The 24,560-nt window shown below is 43.4% G+C and overlaps 1 protein-coding gene across 1 annotated transcript in view; it reads left to right on the top strand.

Moving 5' to 3' along the window:
* The window catches only part of MACF1 (microtubule actin crosslinking factor 1), a 422,428-nt gene extending 401,617 nt beyond the window's left edge, over window positions 1-20,811 (top strand). Inside the window, exons 88-93 of the mRNA XM_044668040.1 lie at window positions 91-245; window positions 3,241-3,315; window positions 7,782-7,899; window positions 14,905-15,116; window positions 17,754-17,877; window positions 19,333-20,811. Coding sequence (XP_044523975.1) covers window positions 91-245; window positions 3,241-3,315; window positions 7,782-7,899; window positions 14,905-15,116; window positions 17,754-17,877; window positions 19,333-19,589 — 941 coding nt within the window. The 3' untranslated portion in view covers window positions 19,590-20,811. The remainder of the gene's footprint in view (window positions 1-90; window positions 246-3,240; window positions 3,316-7,781; window positions 7,900-14,904; window positions 15,117-17,753; window positions 17,878-19,332) is intronic.
* The last annotated feature ends 3,749 nt before the right edge of the window (window positions 20,812-24,560 follow it).

Below are 24,560 nucleotides of genomic sequence, written 5' to 3'. Positions count from 1 at the left end.
TTTCATAATGGGGAGGCAACTTGCTCTAACTCAACCCTCCTAGAACCTTCCTAATTGGAGTTTCACAAGGAGATTTCTTTTTCAATTCAGAGTTCCCCACCACCAAGTTAGAAATGACTGCCGTAGCTGATATTTTTGATCGAGATGGCGATGGCTACATCGATTACTATGAATTTGTGGCAGCTCTTCATCCTAACAAGGACGCTTACCGACCAACAACAGATGCAGACAAGATTGAAGATGAGGTATAAAATCATTTTACTTACATTGTGTTTATAGCCCTGGCTTCTAAACCTCCAGATAGTGATTGTGTCAGCAACAGTATTTCATGCTTGTCAGCAGAGGTGGAATTAGTCCAACTTCAGGGGGTTCCTTATTTAGTGATATCATGCTCCCAGGAGAACTTGGCTCTAGTTTGATAACCAAAAATAGAGGGCTTTAGTGGTCCCCCTAGATACTGAGCCATTGAGCATCACATATGATGACTTAGTACCACTTCTAGGCAAGTCATCTGTATATACATTGGATTGTACATAAGCAGGGAAATGAAAACCAGGCACAACCTATCAGCTTGCTACAACTGCATAAATCATAAGGCCCTATCTAAAAGTGAAAGTAGTATATCAACAACCATGGATACAAGATAATTAAAATAATTGAGGCAAGTCCTGATCCAGCCTCCTCACATGATATTCAGTTCAATTCAATACACATTAATTAAGTACCTGTTGGAATACAAGGAGCTATGTTGGATGATGGCTATATAAAGACAAAACATGACACTTTAAAGGAACTTAAAACATCCTGGAACGATAAGCAACTGGATTGGTAGTGGGATAGAAGTCTGTTAATAGCAACAATGAAAGTAATAATAATGTCCAATGTTTATATAGCACTGAAGACTTTCTAAAGTATTCTACCAGTATCTACCAGTATATCAGCAAGCATTTAATGAGCACTTACTGTGTGCCAGAGACTGAGCTAAGCACTGTGGAGGCAAAGAAGGTGCCAACAGGGTCCCTAATCTCAAGGGTCTAGGTTTCCATGAGGGGACACAGTGTACCTAGAGGAAATCTATCTTCAAGGGTATACATAGGGGAAGGCCCAGGCTGTCAGGCCAATACACAAAGAAAGCCAGTGATTGTGAGAGACTGAGGTAAGGAGAGAGGAGCAGCCAGAATCTGCACAGAGAGGAGAGCTGGAATATCATGGGGGAGGACCAGCCAACAGACCAATTTGGCTAGACTACAGACCACATCAGAAGGGTAGTCATGAAAAAAGATAGGAAGAGGCTAGGTTGTGAAGGACTTTAAATGCCAACAGACACTAGATCCTAAAGATGATAGAGAGCCTCTAGAAAATCACTGTGGCAGCAATGCTGAGGAGAAATTAAAATGAAGAGAGACTAATTAGGATATTATTGAAATAGTTCAAATGAGAGGCAGTGAGGACTGGAACTCCACGTTGGCCATGTGAGAAGTATTTGGGAATAGAAATGGTGAGGAGGAACAACTGATTGGGTATGTAGGGTAAAATGCAGAGTTGATGATGCCACTGACATTATAAGCCTTGGGGACTGAGAAAAGTGGGGTATCTTCAATGCTTATAGGAATATTTGTGGGGAAGATAGTGGAAGGTAATGGATTCTTTCTGTACTTTGAGATTGTTCTAGGATTTCCAGATGTCCAAAAGGCAGCTGGTTACATGGGGCAAGAGCTCAGACAAAAGATTAGAAATGGATATACAGGTCTGGGAATTATTTGCCAAGAGATGATAATAAAAACTGGCCACATCATCAGATCATCATACAGAGGGAAAAGAAGAGAGTACATGATTTACTCACTGTGGTTATAGAAAGTGATTAGAGGCAGGAATTGACCTCAGGGTGTTATAAAAAAAGAAAGTAAATAAACTGAGTAGGTGGGTGTGAGGAAGGATAAAGGGGAATAGGGGATTATAAGGTGATTGGAGGAGGAAAGAAGGTAAGATAAGGTATATAGGAGATAAGGGAAATGGGGTATGTAGGAGAGGGCAGCTCAAACAGGTTTATTCCCAGAGGCTTGAGACAGAGGATACAGGGAGGAAACCAGGGCCAGTAAGAAACTGGCTTGGCTTTCGGCTTGGGTTTCTCTTGTTAGTTTCAAAGTCTCTTGAGGGAGGGGTCGAGAGGGCCCCTCCCTGCCAGTCAAACTGATGCTGGAGGAAGTCTTGAAGGTGGGCATTTCCTGCCAAGATGGATGCCCCAGTTGTCTCAAGAAATAAAAGAAAATGATTCCTTCCTCTTGAGCCCTTGTCCTAATTTTCGACACAATGACTCACCACAGGGTTTGAATAGGTAACAAGGGGATTTATTAACACCAAAGTCAGTCAGAAGGGGGGAGGGGTTCAGGATTTTCTAATTGCTGCTAGGGAGAGGGGTGAGGGTGGGGGATGGGTCGCGGAGAGGTTTAGACCGAGAGAGCCCGGCTCTCCCAGTCAGGAAGATTTGGCTGCCTTTTAAATAAAGTCTTTATCAAACCTAGGGATAATTTCTTTGAGGATACTCCAATTATCTAAAGAAACTAAAACCCACTATGTTCAATCACCAAGCCTTCCCTTCCAACCAAAACCCAAAGGAAATCAGGGAAGGGGAAGGATGGAGATGGGAGATCAGGGAGAGGTCCAGAGAAATGAGAGAGGTCCAAATTTCCCCAAAACAAAATAAGCACAGGCCAAAACCGAAGCAATTAGGCCAAAGCAAAAGCCTCCAGCCACAGCGAAAGCCAGAAGGCAAAAGCCCCATCAGTTGGAACTTCGCCTCTATTTATAGCTTTAAGTTCTAACTGACTTTCTGAACATTCTAAGATGTTTAACTGACTTTTTGTGACCATTAGAAATTACAGAAGCAAAAAGTTTCTGTTAGCCACCTTGCATTACAAGGGTTTTCTTGATTCAAAGTCCAATGTTATTTCTGCTCTACCACACTGCCTTTAATTTTGCCCTGGAGAGAATTGATAGGCATGGTTTGCCTGATCAGGCCCTGTTCAGACCCCACTTAATGCTACAATGCAGCCCTCCTTTTGCCCCTTGGCAACATCTAGGCCTATTGTGGGAGACTCTAGGAAACAGAAAAAAGGCTTTGTGGCTGCCTTTGATATTTGCCCAGGCACTTGTGCAGGCAGGCGGGGCTGTGCCACTGACCTTAAAAGAGGGCATGTTGCTGGCCTGTGCTCACTTGTCCTTCTTGTCCTCTCATCACAGGTTACAAGACAGGTGGCTCAGTGCAAGTGTGCAAAAAGATTCCAGGTGGAACAGATCGGGGAGAACAAATACAGGGTAAGTCCACAGGCGTGCCTGGCACTCATGGCCCTGGTCAGTGGCCTCATCTGACCAAACAGGTGGGCATCCTGGAGCCTCAGGGCTTTTGAGTTCTCCAGTCCCTCATCATTAGAGACATGAGATATCCTGTTCAGCAACTTGTTCAGTTTGAGAAAGAGCTACATTCTGGACCACCTCCAAGCTAGACATCCCATTCACCAAATACTTCTAGGTCTCATACTTAGTTCTGTGCGGAGAGAGGTGCCAGATCTTTCTTTTTCTTTCTTGGAAGTGGTGAGTGTCATGATGGCTAAATGAATAGTTACCAGAATGATAGGCAGTCTGTACTGGAAGGGAACCTGCTCCCTCTTTCATGTGAGCTTGAGGAGGTATCCAGGTATATCTGAGTCACTTAAGAGCCATCCTTCATTCACTAAGAATGGATGAGCAGCAAGTTTACAAAACACATTCCTTTCACATTTGGGTCACAGAGAAAATGGAGTCTCAAAGAAATTAGTTATCTTACTAGAGCAGCTGTTGCAGTCTTACTGTCTTCTGGAGTCAGCAGAGATTTGCAGGTGCAGCAGGGGAAGGAAAAATCAAGCCAGGCTGTCCTGGAAGCCTCAGAAAGCATATCAGAGTTTCTTAGAATCCCTCATCAAGCGGAGGCTCCCAGAGATCCAGAAACTTATCTAAGGTTACAGTCAGCAAAGTCAAGTCCTCTGATACCAAAGCCAAGTGCTCCTTACCCTTGTCTCCCGACAGTAATAAGCCTCCACATACAAAGTCAGTATTCTCTCAGTATTTATATAAGTGACACTGTACTAGTGTTTATACTTTCTTTTCTTCCATGAGGGACAAGAAAAAAATCAGTACCACTCATGTGCGGGCATGTTGGGTGTGTGTGTGTGTGTGTGTGTGTGTGTGTGTGTGTGTGTGTGTGTGTCTGTCTGGATGTCTGGGACTGTGGCCAAACAATGCACAGTGGAGGGAGGGTGCATCATGATCCCCTAAATCTAGACCCAGCACAAAGACCTCTGTTTCCCACAGTACTCAGACAGTGACCTTTCTCCTTGTTATAAATAAGTCCCTTGAATATGAACAGATTTCTAGGGCCTGGTAACCTGATTGAGTGATTGTTCACAGTTTAATATTAATTTGATCAAATGTTCTTATTTGTTTTGTTTCTCTTTCTTCCTCCCTCTTTTGTCCCTTGTTTTCCATAGTTCTTCCTCGGCAATCAGGTACAGTGTGCCTTGCGATGCCTACCCACCCCTTCCCTCCCTCCCCCCAAGTGGATGTGGTTTGTGTAGTTAATGCTTTCTGTCTTTTGCTGTGGTGAAAAGTGATCAGTAGCATGCTTGTGTCTCATCTGGTCACACTGTTCAATCAAGAACTTCATATACAGGCCAGGAGTTCAGAGTTATCTCAGTGGTGAAAAAACTCCACACAATTTGAAATGGAAGCTGAAAATTCCACTAACTTTGTGGCTCAGACATTAAGCTGTCTCTTAATCAGGATAATCCAACTATTTCATGGTCATTGGAGCTTTGACTATGTCCAGTTTAATTTTTTAATTAAAATTTTTTTTAATCAAAACATGACATGTCAGATGGCATGATTCCAGTCTTCTGATTGGAAAAAATTATGCTGAGGATAGAAGTCCCAGAATGATTATTCTGTGTCCTTTATTTGAATGCTTTGGTAGCTGTTGATAAGATATGCCAAATGAAAAGAGAGAAGCATAATTGGTACTAAGTAAATTATTTGACTTCCTGAGCTTTCTGAAACTGGCCTGCATACTAGAACTTGATGGAATTAAATTTTTTAAATTGTAGGAAGAAATAAATTCTCTTCTACCCACTTGAATCACTTCAGTCTCTCATGGCTTCCCAAAGAGATGTGACATCTTTTGTATCCTACATTGCATGATAAATTATATTCATGTGTGATTATATCCAGCTGATTAGTGACTTGATTTCCCCTAAATGAAGCTTGTGTCTAATAGGAAAAAATAGATTAGATTTTACCCTGAATTGTTCAGAAGCACTTCATTAATCATTTCCAGAGGGGTCTTTGTCACAATAGGATTTGATCTGAATTTAGATAGCATAGAAGAAACTAAATATAATATGTTGATATGGAGGAGCAGGTGACAGCGTAATAGAATTTTAAAGAACAGGATTTTTTAGAAGTGTATGTAAACTACCTGGTTTATGCAGAGCTAGGCTAATACCTACATAAAAGAAATGAAAAGATGTAAAAGCAGCCTTTGGAAATAATGCTGTCGAATAAATGGTGGGGAGGTCACCACTCCATGGAGCCCAGGTGCTCTCTATTAAACAAAAAAGAATGCTAGCACATAGACTCAACACAGTGGGGAGGGGATGGAAGAGGGAATTTAGGATGCAGAATGGCAGAAATACAGAAGACCTTAGAATATAGAGAGTAGAAAGTCAAGAGCTGAATGGAACCTTAGAATGTCAGAGCTGGTCCTTAGAACACAAAATGTTCGTTCAGGCTGGAAGGACTTTTAGAGATGGAGCCAAGTAATGCACAGAAATTTAAAAGAAAATGGATCAAGATCATTTTGGTGTAGGCAATGCTTTTACTTTTCTGAAATCTTTCCAAAATTTTGTATTTTTAAGTGAGATTAGCAGTCAGAATATAAATCCTTCTGAAAACCCTAGTTGTGTCTCCATTCCAGATGGAATCCTTTAGGAATCCTACCTCTTTGCCAAGGGTTCTAGCCCTTATTCTCTGGGTATTCATTAAATTTGTGAACATAATAGATTGTTTCCCCCTTCTCATCTGTTTAATAAGTATTTATTAAATATCTACTACCTTCTCTAGTTTACCACTTAGCCACCAAAGTAATTTTCCTAAAGCACAAATACAAACCATGTTGCCCCTTGCTCCATAAATTCCAGTAGCTCTCTAATATTTCCCCGACCAAATATAAAATCCTCCCTTCATAACGCAGTCCCCTTCTCCCCCCCCCCCCCCATGTTTTCTTACCTCCTCCCTTCACCCCCATTTTTCAATCCAGTGATACTGGCTTCCTGACTGTTCCTCAAACAAGACTCTCCCATCTCTTGACTCTGGTCATTTCCTCTGGCCATCCCCTCCAGCCTGGGGTGCTCTCCCTCCTCATCTCTGCCTAGCCACTTTCCATGGTTCTTTCAAGACCCAACTAAAATCCTGGAGGGCAAGGACCACCTTGTGCCTCTTTTTGTATCCCAGAGCTCATCACAGTGCCTGGAACATAGGAGGCACTTAAATTAGTATTTATGAACCTATTATGTGTATGGCATTGAGGATACAAAGGCCAAAAACAATCTCTTAACTTTACATTTGGGGTTGGGGTAGAGGAAATCTACACAGACAATTAAATTCAAAAAATATCTACTAAGTAGGCAGAAAGTGAGAGAACAGCTTCAAGACTGTCAAGATAGCCTTCCTATAGGAAGCCAGCACCTCTGAGAGGCAGAGCTGAAAAGAGAGAGAGGAGCACTTTCCAGGACTAAAAGATAGCCTGCACAAAGGTGCAGAGATAGGAGATAGGAATGCCATTTATGTTTCCTGTATCAGTTGTTTCACTTAGGAGGAAGCATCAAGACATCAAGGGAAGGAAGACAGGACCAAGAAGTAGAAAACACTACTAGATAAGCCAAAAAGATATAAACTATGTCCCAGAGTAGTTTTTGTGATTTTAAAAGAGGAAACGCCAAATCTTTTTCCACTAAAATCATTCTTTATAATGGTGTGAAATTTTATAGAGTATCTGTTCTTTCAAATAAGTATTGATGATTAAAAGACAAATTTCTGCAGCTGAATTTTGCTGTAAATATCTTACTCTGGTGATTGACTCTGCTGGTGCAGCTTTCTGCTGGTGGTATCACCTCAGGGACTCCCTAAGATTCTGGGATCCCAAGGAGGCTCAGGGCTGAAGGGCGCTTGCAAAGACGAGGTTAACCTAAAGCGTGATGTCACACTGTTTTATGTTTCTCTGTCCAGTGCACTATATCCAGGAGCCAGCAGCCAGCGTGCATTTCACAACTTCCTATCCTGTATTAGGAGTAAATGGGAGAAAATGCCTGTCAAAGAATGTTTTGTTCCCTCTTGGATCAAATCTTTAAAGGAATCAGACTGGTGATATTTCTGCCCATCTATCCCTTTGGATATCAAAACATAGTTTTATATGAACAGGCAGTAGGCCAAAAATATCATTCACTGGGAGAAGAAAAGTTTGCAAAGAGGAAATTGATATTACTAGAGCTTCTGGTTGGGTTTTATTTTATTTTATTTTTAAGCCATTTTAAATTTGGAAAATGTAAGAAATACAAGGCTGCCTGTTTGAAGAGATTTTAAATCCTCTCAAACTACTCTCTCAGAATATCTGCCTGGATATAGTCTAATTTGAAGAGGAACTATTTCTCAATTTACTCTTCATTTATTCAACTAATTCCATATTAATTTCACAGTTTGGAGATTCCCAGCAACTGCGGCTGGTCCGTATTCTGCGCAGCACTGTCATGGTCCGAGTTGGTGGAGGATGGATGGCCCTGGATGAATTTTTAGTGAAAAATGATCCCTGCCGAGGTAATGAAAGCCCCTAGGGAGGGATTATATAGGTTTGATGGATGTGCACAGTCTTTCTTACCTAGGATCCATGTTCCTGTTTGGTTTCTTGCTTTATTTTTAAAGCTTTCCAGATTACCCACTACCACCATTTGGGATTCTGGGGGAAAGGGCAAGAAATGGGCTTTCAAAGAATAGTTGTGACTTGTTAATAACGATAGTGAATTTTCCATTCAGGAAATTTTATTTTAGGCTTTCAAATTAGCATGTGCTTAGGAGAGAGTCCTGATGAAGCTGCTTAGGTTTTTTCCTAGGGTTTAAAATATCTTTTCCAGTAATTTCTTTCTGCTAGCCTAATGACCTGCCTGTCTTCTTAAAGCTTGGTGGATGTGGGACTCGAGTATTTCTGTGGATCAAAGAGCTCCTGCTCCCACTGACTAGATAAGCCTGTTTTCCTGAGGTAGAACATGAGCATTTGTAGGAATAGGCCCAGGTGACCAGAGGCTTCTCACACTGCTGTTCTCTCACTGGTAGCTGTTGTAATGGTGCCAGGGGATGGAGGAACCCTCAAAGTAAACCCCAACAGAGCTGCATACTGGTGTACCAGCCCCTCCCCTCCCTTCTCTTCTTACAGCAATGGCGGTGGCAGCAGTGTCCCTTTCTTGACCAGCTCTGTCTGCAGAGAATCTTTGTACATGTGTGTGTTTTATTCCAGTGCACCACCCTGGGAGTAAGATAAAGCGCTCAGACTCCAGTTCTTCGATGGCCAGTCAGTCTCCTATAGGTTGGCCAAACTTTCAGTTTTGTCGTCACTCATCTGCCATGCTTTGCTCCCTTGGCTTTCTGACCCTGCCGCCTTTGTGCATGCAGTAACATGGCACAGTGGCAGCCTACTTTCCCTCTTCTGGCCGGCAATGCGCACAGTATTTCAGAAAAGGCAGAGCTGTTGAGGTTCATTCTCCTGAGAGTACCAGGGAGCATAGAGGCCAAAAGCCAAATGTCTTCTTTCACATTGACCTCACTTCTTAGTTAACAACATTGGTTTGTTTGGGTTTTTTTTGACTGATAATAGTATGAAGGGTCAGTGTTTCCCATCAGATATGATTACCTGACTCCTCCGGAGATGACTGATTACTGTTGGGAACATTTAGAGAGGATGATGGAGGAGGTGAGAGATCTCTCAAACGTAAAGCTCTGGAATGTATCCAGTATGGTTTCACTTGGCATCCTGGATTAGTAATGCCTTTGGTGTCAAACAAGGTTGGATTTGTTTTTTTCCTGGAACAAATGCTTCTTGAACTCCCTTTAAGCAAAGTCAGGCATAATATTGAATCTCTTGCATTTGACTAAGTATAACCTCACTCCTTCCTTTCCAAATGATTCTGCTAACTTATAAGCTTATCTTTCCATCATCTCATTCAATCTCTATATTTATACATCTGTATTGGAATAGCCCAAAAGTTGCTCTTTGTGGCATTTGGACTGCCTCTGTTTCATATCTGCATGCTGGAGAAGTGAATGTGAGCTTCTCTTCCTGTAGGAGCACTATCCATGAAGAGAGCACTATGCTAGCTTCCTCTACTGCATCCCCAGATCAAAGTAGGAATCCCTAAGAAGTTATTTAAATTCATTGCACATTTATGAACCATCTTCTATTTGCAGAGCACTGTGCTCAGAGGAGCATGTCCCTGCCCTTGTGAAATTCACCATTCAGAAGTGGAATAAGACAGAAAAAATAATTTCATTACATAATTAAGAGCATAAGAAAAGTGGGATAAAGGAGAAGGAGGTTAGTAGTAATGAGGAGACAGAAGTAGGTGAGTTGGGCTTTAAAAGATAACTTGGGAAATTAACTAGTCCTTAAAGAAGAGGGAAGATGTTTTATGGATATGGAACAGTATGAGCCAAGGTACTGGAAGCAGGACATGTTCAGGGATACATAGTCATTGATGGTCAACAGTGGAGATAAGACTGCAAAGACAGGGCAACATCCAGTTTTTGGGAGCCTCGAATGCCGAGTGACATAGGTTTAACTTTACACAGTAGGCATTTTTTTATCAGAAGAATGTCATGACCAGATCACTGAAATATAGAAACCAACCTAGCATTAATACAAAGGCTGAATTAGAGAAGAAAGGGTAGAGCAGGCCATCTGGAGGCTATTTTAATAATCCCATCAGGCAGAAATGAGGACTTAAACTACTAGTAGTAAGTGACAGCAGAGACAAGGAGGAGAGACTGGATGAAAGCAATCCTGCGGTGGCAGAATTTTTAACTTGATAACTGATGGGCTGTGAGAAGGAAAACTCACAGTTAACACCAAGATTATGAGCATGAGTCAGTAGAAACTCTAAAGTGGTTTGGATGAACAAGTTTAGGGAAATAGGCAATAATTTTTTTTAACCCTTACTTTCTGTCTTAGAATTGATACAAGTATTGGTTAAAAATCAGAAGAGCAGTAAGGGGTAGGCAATTGGAGTAAATTATTTGCCCAGGGTCACACAGGTAGGAAGTGTCTTAATCCAGATTTGAACCCAGTACCTCTTGTCTCCAGGTCTGATTTTCTATCCACTAAGCCATTAGGTGCCCTGAGACAAGTAATATTTGAGACCAGATACTCCCCATCTTGAACCATAAATAAGTTCTCTAAACATCTTGAGAGTTGCCATGGGTTTTCATAGGTTGAAAGATCATGTGAAGAGCTTAGAAGCCTGGAGATTTTTGGCCATCCAGGATGCTGCTTGACCAGAAAGCTTTTCCAAGTCCTATTGGAGTCCATCATATCCAGATAGAGTGAGAGAGCTTTGTCCATTCTAATTACTGATCCTGTCCTCTAACAGCCCTATTTGCCTTCTGTCTGCTGACTATTCCTAGTTTGTGCCTGTCTTGAGACAAGGAGGCGCTTTTTTCATTTGATGCTATAAAAGTATAGCTTCACTAGAGATAAATAATGAAATGTTATTTACAGGTTGTGTTGTTTCTAATATGGGGCCTTTTCCAGTAGTTTTACAACTTTTTATCAGCGATAGATGGGATGGATAGGAAAAGACATACAAAGTAGCAACAATTAAGGACTAGGGTAGAATATGGTAAGAGTGCCTTGGAATCATATAAACTGGAGGCAGAAATGACATGGGCAAACTTGAAAATAGCCCACGCCAGCTGAGAGAGTGGGGAATGCAGGACAGTGCTCACTGTGGGTCACATCCTAGTTGGGATTTCTGCTTCCTTATTCTACATCCATGAATACCCAGTCAACAAGATGGGGTTTTCTGAGCCTCAGATAAAAAGCTGGGCTGATCTTGTACCTGATTTATTATCTTGAGGAAAGTCTTAGTTGTGGCCATTTCAAACTGAACTGCAGTTGACATGTGTTTTTTGTTTTGTTTTTTAATTTTTTAACCCTTAACTTCTGCCTTGGAATTTGATTCGAAGGCAGAAGAGTGGTAAGGGCTAGGCAATGGAGGTTAAGTGACTTGCCCAGGGTCTCTTGACTAGGATGTGTCTGAGGTCATATTTGAACCTCCCATCTCTGGGCTTGACTCTCAATCTACTGAACCACCAAGCTGCCCTTTTGACATGTGGTTTTTTAGCTCCAAAATTACACCAGGTACTCTTGCCAGGCAGTTTCCCAATGAGACAGCTGACCAGCATTAGCATGAGAGCACAGTTATGGGATGTCAACTTCTAATTGAATTTGGGGTGAAAATCATGTAGTGTTTCTTTGGCAAGATAGTACCTGGGATAATGTATATGTCTGTGTTCGTGTATGTACCTATCTGTGTGTGTGTGCATATACAGATATACATTATATGTTGTAAAAAGGATTTGTTTGTATTTGACGTAGACCTCCCAGCACATAGTGAGCACTTTATAAACGAATGCTTGTTGACTTCTAAGGTTCTTTCTGTGATTTTTTTTCTCCCCAAACAACTACTACTGCTCCAGATAAAGTGGATGGAAATAAGGGATCAGTATTCAAATACAGCAACTGTAGTATTTCTTTAACTTTCTATGCAGCCCAAAAGTCCCTGGGTTTCTAAGAATTTACATAAGGATTCTGGATGGGCCAACAGTCGTTTTCAAACACCATAGTTTTGCTCACACTCCTTGCCCTTCTCTGATCCTCATGACCTCCCTATTTGAATTTGGAGTTGGAACACACTATTGGTTGTTCATCTTTTGAAAGATTTATCCCTGAATTCATTGGTATAATTATATCTATATCTCAGTGAATCCCAGGACTCAAGTGCCCTTTCTTGTCAGTGTACCTATGACATGATTCCACACTTTATGTGAAGTTCAATAGAAAGAGCCCATTCTGAAGGCAGGGAACCAAGGTTTCAAATCCCACCACTTATATTCCCTGCCTTTCTGATATTGGGGACAAGGCCTCAGTTTCCTCATCTGTAAAATCCAGAAATTAGACTAGATAGAACTCTTAAGATCTTATGGCTATGAGAGTCACACTCAAGACAGTTGGTCTGATATTCCTTGCTAATATGACCAGCCCATATCCTTTAGCATTCATACTTTTTCCTAGCTATATGTGAATTACTGCATTTAAATCATAATTGGAAATACTCAGCTTGCTTATACCCACCATGTGCCTATCCATTCATCTATGGACCAGCTTTATAACTTTTGAGTTATAATGCTCTTCAGAGATCATGGGAGAGTTTTCCAAGATTCCCAAACATACAACTTCTCTACTTACTGAAGTGTCTTACACAATAGGCACTTACCATATACTTGAAAATGACAGTAACTGGCAAATATTTTCACCAGGATTTGGTACAAAAAACAAGGAGGTAATACCAAAACTAGTAATGTATTGTTCCAAATGATGTCAACTCCCCTTTAGCTTCCATAACATTTAGTACTTTCATGTACTAAGTAGAAGCTCTCAGTGCCAGATCACTCACACACACTCAAAGACAATGTAGTCTTCTGACACACATCACTTGATCCTGGTATTTCTGGCTCCTAAGTGAAGACTTGAGAATATCTGTTATTAGCACCCCTCCCCACTAGCCAATTCCTCCAGCCCCATAGAATCTTTTCTTTATCCTTTGAGCACTTCTGTTCTTGTTGCCTCCCTTTCGCAGTGAGAGACTAATTCCAGTTCTAAGTAACATATATCAGCTTAGGGCCCTGAAATTCCTTTAAAGCCATTTCTTTGTGTTACCTCTTCCTGTAGTCTCCTTTCAAATGCAGCTATCAGAATATAAAGGGTAATCGGTCATTTAAAGTTTAATTTCTGAGATGCTAACCAGATAACCAGCTAAGATATGACACTTGGAGCTAAGACGTATTTAATAATAATAGAGAAGAGATGGTTTTAGTGTATGAATTACTGTTTGTGCATTGAGGACAGGCCCTGAGTGAGCTGCATTGAGGGATGGGAGTAGGAGAGAGGCCTCTGACAAGGTCACCATTTTACCTGAGCAGATCCAATCCTCTAGATTCTTGCCACCCTGATCATTCTGTTGTGTAAGACAGGACAGATGCCAAAATGATTGGTAATTTTTAAGTGCTGTGAGTCCAGACATGGGAGTCTTAGCAGAAAAGCCCAAAGAGTGGATGGGATTATCCAAGGAAAGAATGTAGAAAGCTGAGTATATGGTCAAGAAGAATCAAGGAAATGTTGGTTTGCATCTAATGATATCTGATAGAATATCAGAGCTGAAAAAGAGCTCAGATATCAGCTAAGACAACCCTATATATTGTAAACACAGCCCCAAAGTCTGCCGAGATGGGACAGCATACCTAAGGTCACTGGCAGAGCCAGCGTTTGAACTGAGATCGGGTAACTCTAGTCTAATGTTCTTTCATCATCCTATGTGAGCCTTACCAGATCCCTGTTGGGTACATGATGATGGTATCATTCCAGTTTCTACAGTGATGAGAACTGAATTCTCTAAGGTCCAGTGATTTGCCCCTGGCCATGTAGGTGGAAAGTGTCTAAGGCAGGACTTGAACCCACTTGTCTGTTGACTCCAGATCCAGAACTCTTTCTGCCAGCCACAGTTCCCCTCTGGCACTTGTAATGGGAAAGCTTTTAGGGAGAAGCAAAAAGAAAGAAGGAAGGGAAAATCCAGAGGACTCCATCTCTAGCCACTTTTCCTTTTTTTAGATTTGCTTCAGCTAAATTTAAGGTATCTTTTGAATCTAAACTTGATTCCTGATCTTGTTGGCAATAGTAGGATGGAAGAAGCAACTCCTGTCCAAAATGCCTGCACCCTCTCCTCCATTAAGTTATTTTCTCTCTTTCTCTCCACATGGTTCTACTTGGTAGTTCTTTAAGTGACTAAGTGCTTATCTCACTGGCTAAAATACTCCAACTTTTTTTTTAAATCTTGCTTTCTAAGCTCTTCCATTATCTGAATCAAAGTTGTAAAGTAACAAAACAAAAATACAGTAGGAGATAGATAATACTAAATTTCAGTTTTCTGGGTTAGCAGTGCTGCATTGGGGACCTGTTTCTATTTGAGTTGGACTCCACCAGTGAAAACTATGAAGTCTACATTTCTCTACTCTTTCAATGTCATGACTCAGAAGCTCTAGTAGATGATACGTATGTTGTGAGAAAGAGAAGGGAATATTTTGTTTGACCTCCTGATCATGTGGAAGGCTCTGCTTTTTTTTTTTTTTTTAACTTAACAGTGTGCAGTGTGCTTACCTTAGGAGCAGTGATAAACTAGCATTTTGACATCCCATTTGGATAATAGCACTCAATACATTTCCACCCTATTTTCTTGTAAATATCAATTAAGGAAGAGTTTTTATATGAAGCAATCCAAGGAAACTCAATGACATAAATGCTTGCTGTAATGGATGAGAATGCTGATAAAAAATGAATTCATTAAAAGAAAGGTGGGATTTTCCTCTCTATGTTGATAATATTGCATGCATTAATGATGCGTAATTGGCATCTTGAGGTTGAGCATCATTGTGAGAATCAGGAAAATGTCGAGATTAACTCTGTCTGTCTATGTACATGCATATTCTTGTCCCCTTTTTTAGCACGAGGAAGAACTAATATAGAACTTAGGGAGAAATTCATCTTACCTGAGGGGGTATCCCAGGGAATGACACCTTTCCGGTCCCGTGGTCGAAGATCCAAGCCATCTTCACGGGCAGCCTCCCCAACCCGGTCCAGCTCCAGTGCCAGCCAGAGTAACCACAGCTGTGCCTCAATGCCATCTTCTCCAGCCACCCCTGCCAGTGGGGCCAAGGTAGGTTCTGGGCGTGATTGTGGGCTGCTTTTCCTTACCCCCAGGGGCTGCCAAGTGCCTTCCCAACTTGCTGGGTATAGGCTGGAAGCTGCCTCACCAAGAGCATCCCGGCCCCCCAAAGGGTTGGGCCCTTCATCCTTCCCATTTTATCCTCCTGACTGTGTGGCAATGGGGTCTGCAGGGGAGGAGCAGTCACTTCTCCACTGGACCAGCCAATGCCACTTGGTTTTGTCTCCATTTCTTTAAAAATTCAGGATCCTCTGTTTGCATTTCTTTCCCATTTTGGCCCCTTCCTGTTCCATGTCCAACCATTCCACCCCCCACTTTGGATTTCCATTCCACAGACTCCACATCAGCCCTCCCGCTGTTATGACAAACCCTGGTTGGTAAACAGTAAAGCTGGCACCCCCCTCAGGGACAGCGGTCCTCCTGACCTCCAACTCCCGGGTTCCGAGGTAGAGTATGGCATCCCTGGCCACGACCAGTGTGCCGAGGGGAGGCGGCCAGTGGCTTCTCTCTCTGACCGCCAGCTCCCTCCTCTCCTCTCCTCTCTTAGCACTTGCTCTCATGGCTAGTTCACATGGGGAAGTGTTTTTCAGGAGTTTCTAACTCGGACTTTAGAAATTTGATGCAATGATCTGATTTTATGGCCAAAAATCAGGTCATTAGCAGCTTTACCGTAATACTAAAAAATGCAGCCAGGAAAAAAGTCATGGTTTCTGATCCCTTCATTTAGACTGTGATTTTTAATTAGACTTTTTTGAAATTCATTCATAAAGAAAAGTTTCATCCAATCAAAAGCCGAGTTATTAATACCTGAAATTCAGCAATTGCGCATGTATAAATGATTTTTATCTTGCTTTTAATGGTGTAGTGGTTAATGTTACCCTGGATGGACACCCTCAGCATGCATTCCACTGGCCCCAAGGCCTATAATGCCTGGTAAAGCCAGTGGAAGTTGCTTTGGGCTCCAGATTGAGCTTACTCTGGACCTTTTGGACCTAGCCTTTAATTCTTCATAACCTTATTTCGACCTGATACACAAACCAGGGTTTCAGCTTATTCATTTGCTACAACTAAACTACCTCAACACTTTGGGTATGGCAGTGTTGAGAAAAAAAATGCCTTTTCTGGTTCGTAGGTTCTCATTTCAAAATTCTGTTCTTCACAAAATATGCATTTGTGTTCCTGCTCAGGCAGCTCCAGGTTCTTGTGGCAGGAGCTTCAGCAAAAATATCAAGGAACCCTGGGCTTGGGCATTCACAGGGCTTTGGGGTTGATCTGGGAATTTTGCCCAGTTTAAACCAAATTACAAACTCAAACTCTTTATCTTTTATCACTTGCTGCTACTGAATCCTGGGATTCATTCTGCATATCCTGCCTCCTGCCTTCTTTATGGCTCCAGTTTCAAGACAATCTGAGAAATTCTAAAACTCGAAAAACACTGTGCAAATTCTAGGCCTATGGGTGAAAACTCATCTTGTGGCTTTTTCTCAAGGCTTACCCATTGTGAATGGATATAAGTCACTCTATAACCAGCTCATTTTGTAAAAATTGAATTGTTGTTTAAGAGCTGCTATCATCCCCAAACAATCCGACCATAAGAAAGGGTAGCTTCTGAAACTGGAGCTCCACTTAGATTTGAGGCCCTTTGCTCAAATGGCTTGATGGATAGTGTGCTTCATTTGACATTCTCTTGATTTGTTTGAAAAATCTGTAACCCCAAAGTACATGAGCAGAAATGTCATGCCGGGTTATTTTTCTCTTCTGATCAAATTGAACATCTTAAAAGTCTTGGAAAACATTTCAATAGTTTATTTCAAAGAAAAAATAGAGGGACATGTTGGAGGAAGAGTAGTATTTAAAGTAGAATCAGAATGTATATCCACCCTTCCCCAAAACTAAGTCTAGAATTCCTAAATGCAACTGAAATTTTTGTAATTTCTGCCTTTCAAAACCCAGTTGTGTCCATCTTCTTCTTGAGATCCCCTCAGTAGCCATATGAGATGAGGGAGATGGGTCAGGAATAAATATTATCCTCATTTTACAGATAAAGAAAGTAGGACTCTTGGGAATGAAGCCACATATTAAGGGTCATAAACATACTTGGTAATAAAACCATTTGGAACACATATGCCTGGGCCCCTAGCCTCCTGGGTTTCTACTCCCCTGCTTTCTTTGATGAAGTCTAATAATTTTATGACATTTTGGACTGAAAATTATGTTCCTGGTTTTTTCAAAGAAGCTTTGACCTATGAGGTTTAAAAAATTCTTCCCATTCCCTCTTCTCTCCATCACCCTCTCCTCTCAGTTAAACTATAGTGTTCTCAATATGGCCTTAAAAATCTGAGAAATTTTTCAACCTTTTGCTCTTAGATATTTATGAAAACCATAATAGTGATAGAACATATTTTTAAATTACAAATCATAATATTCTAATTTCCTAAACCAGTGATGGGCAAACTGACATGACCCCCTGAAATGTTTTATCTGGCACAACAGAAGACTGTTTTCCTTGACTTTTAATTTGCTTTTCAGGACCAGTATTAAAATCCTATGGCAGGGGCTAATAAAATATGCTTCTTTAAATCAAATCACTATCATTGAGCTTATTAACAACACCCTTTTCTCCCAAAGGTGATGCCATCCACAGGCAGCAAGTTGAAGCGTCCAGCTTTTCATTCTAGCCGAACCTCTCTTACTGGGGATGCCAGTAACAGTTCTTCTCCAGTCTCCAGCAGTGCCAAAACCAATCGGGCCGGTAAGTACATTGAATTCTAAAGAGTCACCAGTGCTGCTCTTTTTAGGAGAGGTAACTCTGTATTCAGGAGTAGAAAAGATTTGAGAAATAGGCATTTTCCTAATGAACATTGTCTGGTGTGGGTATACATGCCCTATTCGAAATGATTCACTGGCCCTTTAAGATCAACATATGCCTTTTGATACTCAAGAAGAAGCCCATGAAGATTTCCAGCCTCTTATAACAGGTTTCCTCTTAACTATCTGTAGTCTTCCCTCTCACTAGCATAAAAGATGGTGATGATATTTAAATTTTTCATGATTTCATCATTGTGTGTTTGCCCTCTAGCAGTGCAAGGTAACACCACTGGCTCTTTGTGAGTCTCTGTGGCCAAAAAAAATGAATCTCTTCCCCGGTGGCCAACCCTCTACTGGACAGGGCTCTTACCTTGGGGTCTGTGTCCTTATTTCTTAGTATTTTGATATCTGTATATCAATATAAGTGGTTTCCTTTGTTGTTTATTTTATTTATATATACATTTGAAAACATAATTCTCACGGGGAAGGTGGGAGATGGCAACCCAGAGGTCTATGATCCTAAAAAGGTCTTTCCCTAGACTAGTTATGAGATATCAGAGTCCAGTACTGGAACCCTTCCTAGGCTGGCAGTCACGTGGATGATGAAGCCACCTTCTGCCCCTCAACAGCATCCGATTAGCCCAGATCTTAGGCGGCTTTCCCCGTGATAGGCGCTCTGGTCACCCTGCCTCTTCTAGTCATCGTTTACTGCATTTGAGGATGACAACAGCCTGGTAGAAAGAAAGAAATCTCCAGCTGCCTAATCTAAAAGAGACACCTTTTACACACAAAGACTTGTGCTTGCTCAAGTTTATTGCTGGGCACCAGAAGCAGGGATACAAGAAATCAGCGCCCTGCAAGACGTGTGCGTGGGACGAGTAACCCTCCCCCAAGCCCGTCCTCCTTGTTGTCCTTCCCTTCAACATAGTAAGGGCCACTGAGCACGCCTGGGTGGAGATGCCGCAGTCACGAAGGGTCCTTCTGGGTGCCAGAGAGGCAGCGCGTGCACTTGGGTCAGGAAGAGCTGAACTCAGATCCTGCCTCAGACATTTGGTAGTTATGTGGCCCTGCACCGTGCCTCAGTTTCCTCATCTGTGAAAACAAGACAGTTGGACTCTTGGGTCCCTTCCAACCAAAGACTATGATTCTATGGAATCCCCTTCATAAAGCTCAGGTCTATTCTGGCACTCTGCCGGCTTTTTTTCAGCTCCTTGCAGAAAGCCATCCCCAACCCTCTCGGGCTCCTGCCTTGCCTCTGTTCATCATTCCTGTAGAGGCTGTATGTGGCTTATTTGTCCCCATTTGTCTGCTGCTTGTCTCCCCATTCGCATGTGAGCCCTGGAGGGCACACAGTAAAGGCTTCATAAAAATATCGATTGATGTCATGCTTAAATTCCAGATCCAAAAAAGACAACCAGCCGCCCCACAAGTCGTGCGGGAAGCCGGACGGGGAGTCGAGCAAGCAGCCGCCGAGGAAGTGACGCCTCCGACTTTGACCTCCTAGAGACGCAGTCAGCTTGCTCAGACACATCGGAGAGCAGCGCGGCGGGGGGCCAGGGCGGTTCCAGGCGAGGGCTCACAAAGCCTTCCAAAATCCCCACCATGTCCAAGAAAACCGCCACAGCTTCCCCCAGGACTCCAGGCCCAAAGCGATAACAGCTCCCTCCTGAGCCTGCGACCAGTTTGAAGCCTGCTCCATATGCTGGGTGTATATTTATTCTGAATGGGAGAAGTTATATTGTTAAAAGTGTAAAAGAATAATTGTGTTATGAAGCTGCCTTATTTTTTTTTCTTTTTGTAAGTTACTATTTTCATGTGAATATTTATGTAGATAAATTTTGCCTTCTGGGAAACCCCAGTACCGAATAGGGGGCCGGAAACTAAAAAGTTTGAGAAACTCGAGTAAAATAAGGTCAAGATGTGAACATGTATTAAAGGATGGGGGAAAAAGCTATAAATAGAATTTCTGCGCGGTGCAGGGTTATAAACCTGCTTTATCTTTTAGGATTATTCCTAAATGCATTTTCTTTATAAACTTGACTTGCTATCTCAGCAAGATAAATTATATTTAAAAAAAGAGAGAATCCTGCAGCGTGAAACGGACTCTTTTTTTGTAAATCATAGACACCTCAAGCAGCAAGAAGCACGAGGAGAGGGAGGGCACCTCCAACTGTTTTTTCCATCGTTTTTAACTTTGAGATTTTAGCCGAAGAAAAGGGGGAGTTTATTTGAATTAATAAGATTTGCACATGTTATAGTAAAAGTTCATTAAAGTGCTGTCTTTAAACTACTGTCTCAGTCACTGAGTGTTTAAAAGTCACGTGAACACTGAATTTTCAGGGCTCATCTGGAGACTGCTTGAAAAGCAGGCAATGTTGTGGATGAGAGCCCTGCTTGGGAGTGAAAAATCAGGAGACAACAGGTTGCTTGAGAACATCCTGTCCTGTATGGGTGGAAAGCCTTGGTCCACCCAGACCACCTGTTTTCAAATTCTGAATTCCACAATTATTCATCTACATGTTTTCTTTTTTTATTCTTCATGCCATTTATTTAAGTAGTCAGTCAGCTTCCCAAGATCCTCTCTGGAAAGCTGATACCATAATCAAAATCTCACCAGCACACTCCCCATCAAGGCCCATTTCACTTGTGTCTTTGCTGTTTTTTAAAATTTTGTTTTCTAATACTACTGGGTGACCATGAGGAAGAAGAGGGGTCCGTCCGAAGCTCCTTGTGTGTCTTACTGCTATTCTGCAGCTCTGGCCAACCATGGTGCTGTGTGATTCTCACTTGGTTCTAATTGAGGCAGAAACAAAAGCTGTACCAATGAACTGTTTCAAAACAAGACACATTTTTGTATTAAAATTGCTTGCAGTCCTGATGTTTTGGGGTGGTTTTTTTTCTTGTTTTATTTCAAACTCTACTTTTCTGTATTATAGTTGGCTAAAAGTTAAGACTACATGTGTTTAGATTCATTACTTGGTACAAAAGACTGAAACAATTGTGTTAGAGTGAATGTCTCCCATCTATTTTCCTTCCTGCAAAGACAGTGTCATCACCTCAGATGCCTCCTCATGGTACAGAGGTGGCCGCTAGGTTCTCAGAAATTACTTAGCAAAGCACATGGTCAACCTGGAAAAGCTTCAAGTGTGACCCACTCTTATCCAAAGTGCTAACCCAACAGACTAAGCTGCACCAGAAGACCCACCTCCAGGGTATAAATTAACAAGAGGGAGGAAAGAATGAGGAGGAATCCCTGGGTCTATGGTGGAGAAACGGTAGATTAGAAAGATCAAAAACCTCTCTGGGAGCTGGGTGGCTCAGTGGATTGAGTGCCAAACCTAGAGAGAGGAGGTCCCGGGTTCAAAGCTAGCCTCAGACGCTTAGCCGTGTGACCCTGGGCAAGTCACTTAACCCCATTGCCTATCCTAATTAATACACAGTATTGATTCTAAAATAGAAGTAAGAGTTTAAAAAAAAAAAAATACAGCTCTCTTAGCCCCAGCCCAATTCCGTATGAATCCTTTTATCAAGATGAGCTCAGTTCTGCCCTCAGGCTCTTTACAGGTGCAGAAGCATCTTGGAAACATAATTCGAGTGACCTGAGTTCAAAGCCCACCTCTGACCAGTGCTCCCTTTGTGACCATGAGCGAGGCTTTGAACCTCTCCGAGCCTCAGTTTTCTCCTTTGTAAAATGGGGATAATTTAGCTAACTTGGGGTGAGTGTAAGACTCAAATGAAAGAAAGCATCTCTCTATAGTTTTGCAAACATTCCAACTCTACAGGAATGCCAGTTATCGCTATTAGAACATAAATTCCTTGAGTTCAAGAACCTTTGTTCTGGTTTGTCTTTTTGTCTTTGTGTCCTCAGCACCTAGCACAGTGCTGGGCCCAGAGTGGGTAGGCATTTTGCAAATGCTTGCTGGGTGGTAGGAGCCCCCGGAGACCTGGGTTCAAATTCTGCCTCTGGCACATCCTGGCTGAGTAGCCCTGAGTGAGTTATAACCTGTCAATGCCAGAATCAACTCTTTTGGGGCAGCTGGGTAGCTCAGTGGAGTGAGAGTCAGACCTAGAGACGGGAGGTCCTAGGTTCAAATCCGGCCTCAGCCACTTCCCAGCTGTGTGACCCTGGGCAAGTCACTTGACCCCCATTGCCCACCCTTACCACTCTTCCACCTATGAGACAGTACACCGAAGTACAAGGGTTAAAAAAAAAATCAACTTTTTTTTTTTGCTTGGTTAATCAATCAATGTGATTAGTTTGTTTAATCAATTAATCAGTAAGCACCTACTATGTGCCAGGAACAAGTACATGATAGAGTTGTGGATTGAGAAGAGGCAAACCTAAGGCACTGAGAAGGAAGGGCATCCTACCTTTCCAGCCTTATTACAAATTCTTCCCTCCCATTTACTCTTCGCTCCAGGCCAAACTGGACTCCTTTCTGCCCCTACCCTCCTCTGTGACTTGGCTTATTCTATTCCCAGTGCCTGGAACACCCTCCTTGGATTTCAGACCCATTCTTTAAGGCCCAACTCAAATATCACCTCCTCCAGGAAGTCCGCTCTGTTCCAACATGTTCCCATCTCTTCCAGGACCTCCTTCCCTGGTACTTCACTGAGCACTTTGCTCCTCTCCAGTGCACTGCTCATGGTAACCTTATATGTATTATTCCCTTCTAGCTCTGCTTTGTAAATTCCACTTGCAAATGAAAGTTGATGGGAGTCTGAATCTGGCAGCCTCTGGCCCGTTATGCTCAGGGAGACCCACCATGACTTTGCTTTGGAAATATTTTGTTTGAATTTTGAATAGAGTCCTGGTCCGTCTAAGAAAATACAGCATAAAGCTGCAATGAGTGGATTCGTGTCCTTAGAAGGATCCAGGAAGTGTAACCTGGAAAAGAGATTTCTGGGAGGAAAGAGGTGGCAAAAGACAGAGGGGGCAAGAGACAGAGACCAACAGACAGAAAGGAGTAGAAAGAGGAAGAGGAGGAGGAAGAGGAGGAGAAATGACATCTTTAAATTATCTGCAAGGCTGAGTTAGAGGCAAAGAATTAGACTTTGCCTACATGGTATCTGAGAACTAATTTCAGGATTAAAGATTTTGTATATTGATATGAAGAAAAGTGGCAGAAAAAAAATCAGAGAAATAAACGAAGGGAAATGGGGTTATGTGGAGATGTCCCATGGGCAAACCTTGTAATCCATCCATCCCCATTCCACATCAGGACTTTAGAGGAAGCTCCCAGCCTGTGAAGGGGCTGGGCTCCGAGGATCACAGAAGTGGATCTGCAAGAGGCCTTAGAGGTCTAGTCCTTCCTCAAATTCCTGATGAGGAAACAAGCCCTGAAAAGGGAGAGGTCTTGCCCCTGTTTGCACAGCTAGAGACAGGGCTGGGACTGGAACCCAGGTCCTCAGACTCCAGACGGAGCACTTTTCTCTCCCCGTTCATTTGAATCTTTGGAGGAAGTCCCCACATCCCAGAGCCAACCATCCACGAGAGGGTGAGCTCCCCGTCGTTGGAAGACTTTGAGCCGAGGCTGAATGGGACGAAGTAGAGGAAATTGCCTCAGGTTCAGCTGGGACTAGACTAGATGCCCTCTGAGGGAGCGCTGAGGGTGACCCTGGTCCGGGATCCTGGTGCCTGTGAAGCTCCAGGGATAGGCTGCACATTGATCTTCACGTGCTGAGTTCCGGCATCCGGAGTTCAAAGTACAAGAGGGAGGCTTTTCATTTGTGGAAGGATTTTCACTGAGGTGGCTCTCCCGGGGAGCAAAAGCAAAACGAGAGGGCAGGAGCGGCCGAGCCAGGGATGTCCAGGAGGGGGCAGAGGCGCCTGCGAAGCCCCCAGTCCCAGCTGGGACCAGCTGGCATCCCAGGGCAGCCTCAGGGCCCGCGCGTCCCTGGGGACCCCACGCTGGTCAGCGCGCCCTTGAACCAAAGTTTGTGCCCGCTCTTTAGTCTGTTGTTGTGTGTGCCGAAAGTCTAAGAAAATGAAGGCGCTTCAGACTGGCCGGGGAGCACGGCTCACCGTGTGCCCTGCCGCCTGTCTCCCGGCCCGGCCTTGGGGTTAGCTCGAGCCCAGGCGGAGGCAGGATACGAGCCACTCACTCACTGTCACTGTGGGAGCGAGCGCCTGGCCAGTCTGGCCCCTTGCCAGGGAGCCCGGGCGGCCCCTCACCAGCAGTAGCAGCTTGCGGGCGTAGCGCGGGACAGCGCAGGTGCCCACGCCCACGCCCACGGACGCCTTCCCTTGGTGCCCAGAGCTGTCGCGCTGCGCGGGGAGCCCGGAGACCCCCACGTCGGGCCGACCCGAGAAAGAGGAGGAGCCACCAGAGGGTGGGGACGGGGCTCAGCCAAGGGAGGCGCGGGGGCCCGGACGGGACGGACGGACTGACGGACAGACTGAGGAGGCAGGTGGCGCCGTGTCTCCCCCCAGCCCCCACTTGGTCCTCCCGCCACGCCCCCGCCCCACCCCGCGCGGGCCCCTCCGCCCTCAAACCTCACCCGCCGAGCCCGGGAGCCAGAGACAGAACTCGACGGAGGAGACCCGGCTGCCCCTCGGGGCTCTGCAGGAGGCCCCGACCGCGCGGGACACGCAGCTCGGCCAGAGCCCGGTGGGTCCAGTAGAGG

The sequence above is a fragment of the Gracilinanus agilis genome, chromosome 3, assembly GCF_016433145.1.
Source record: "Gracilinanus agilis isolate LMUSP501 chromosome 3, AgileGrace, whole genome shotgun sequence".
NCBI lineage: Eukaryota > Metazoa > Chordata > Mammalia > Didelphimorphia > Didelphidae > Gracilinanus > Gracilinanus agilis.
The sequence above is the reverse complement of the archived record's forward strand: the minus strand, read 5'-3'. Positions and strand labels throughout refer to the sequence as shown.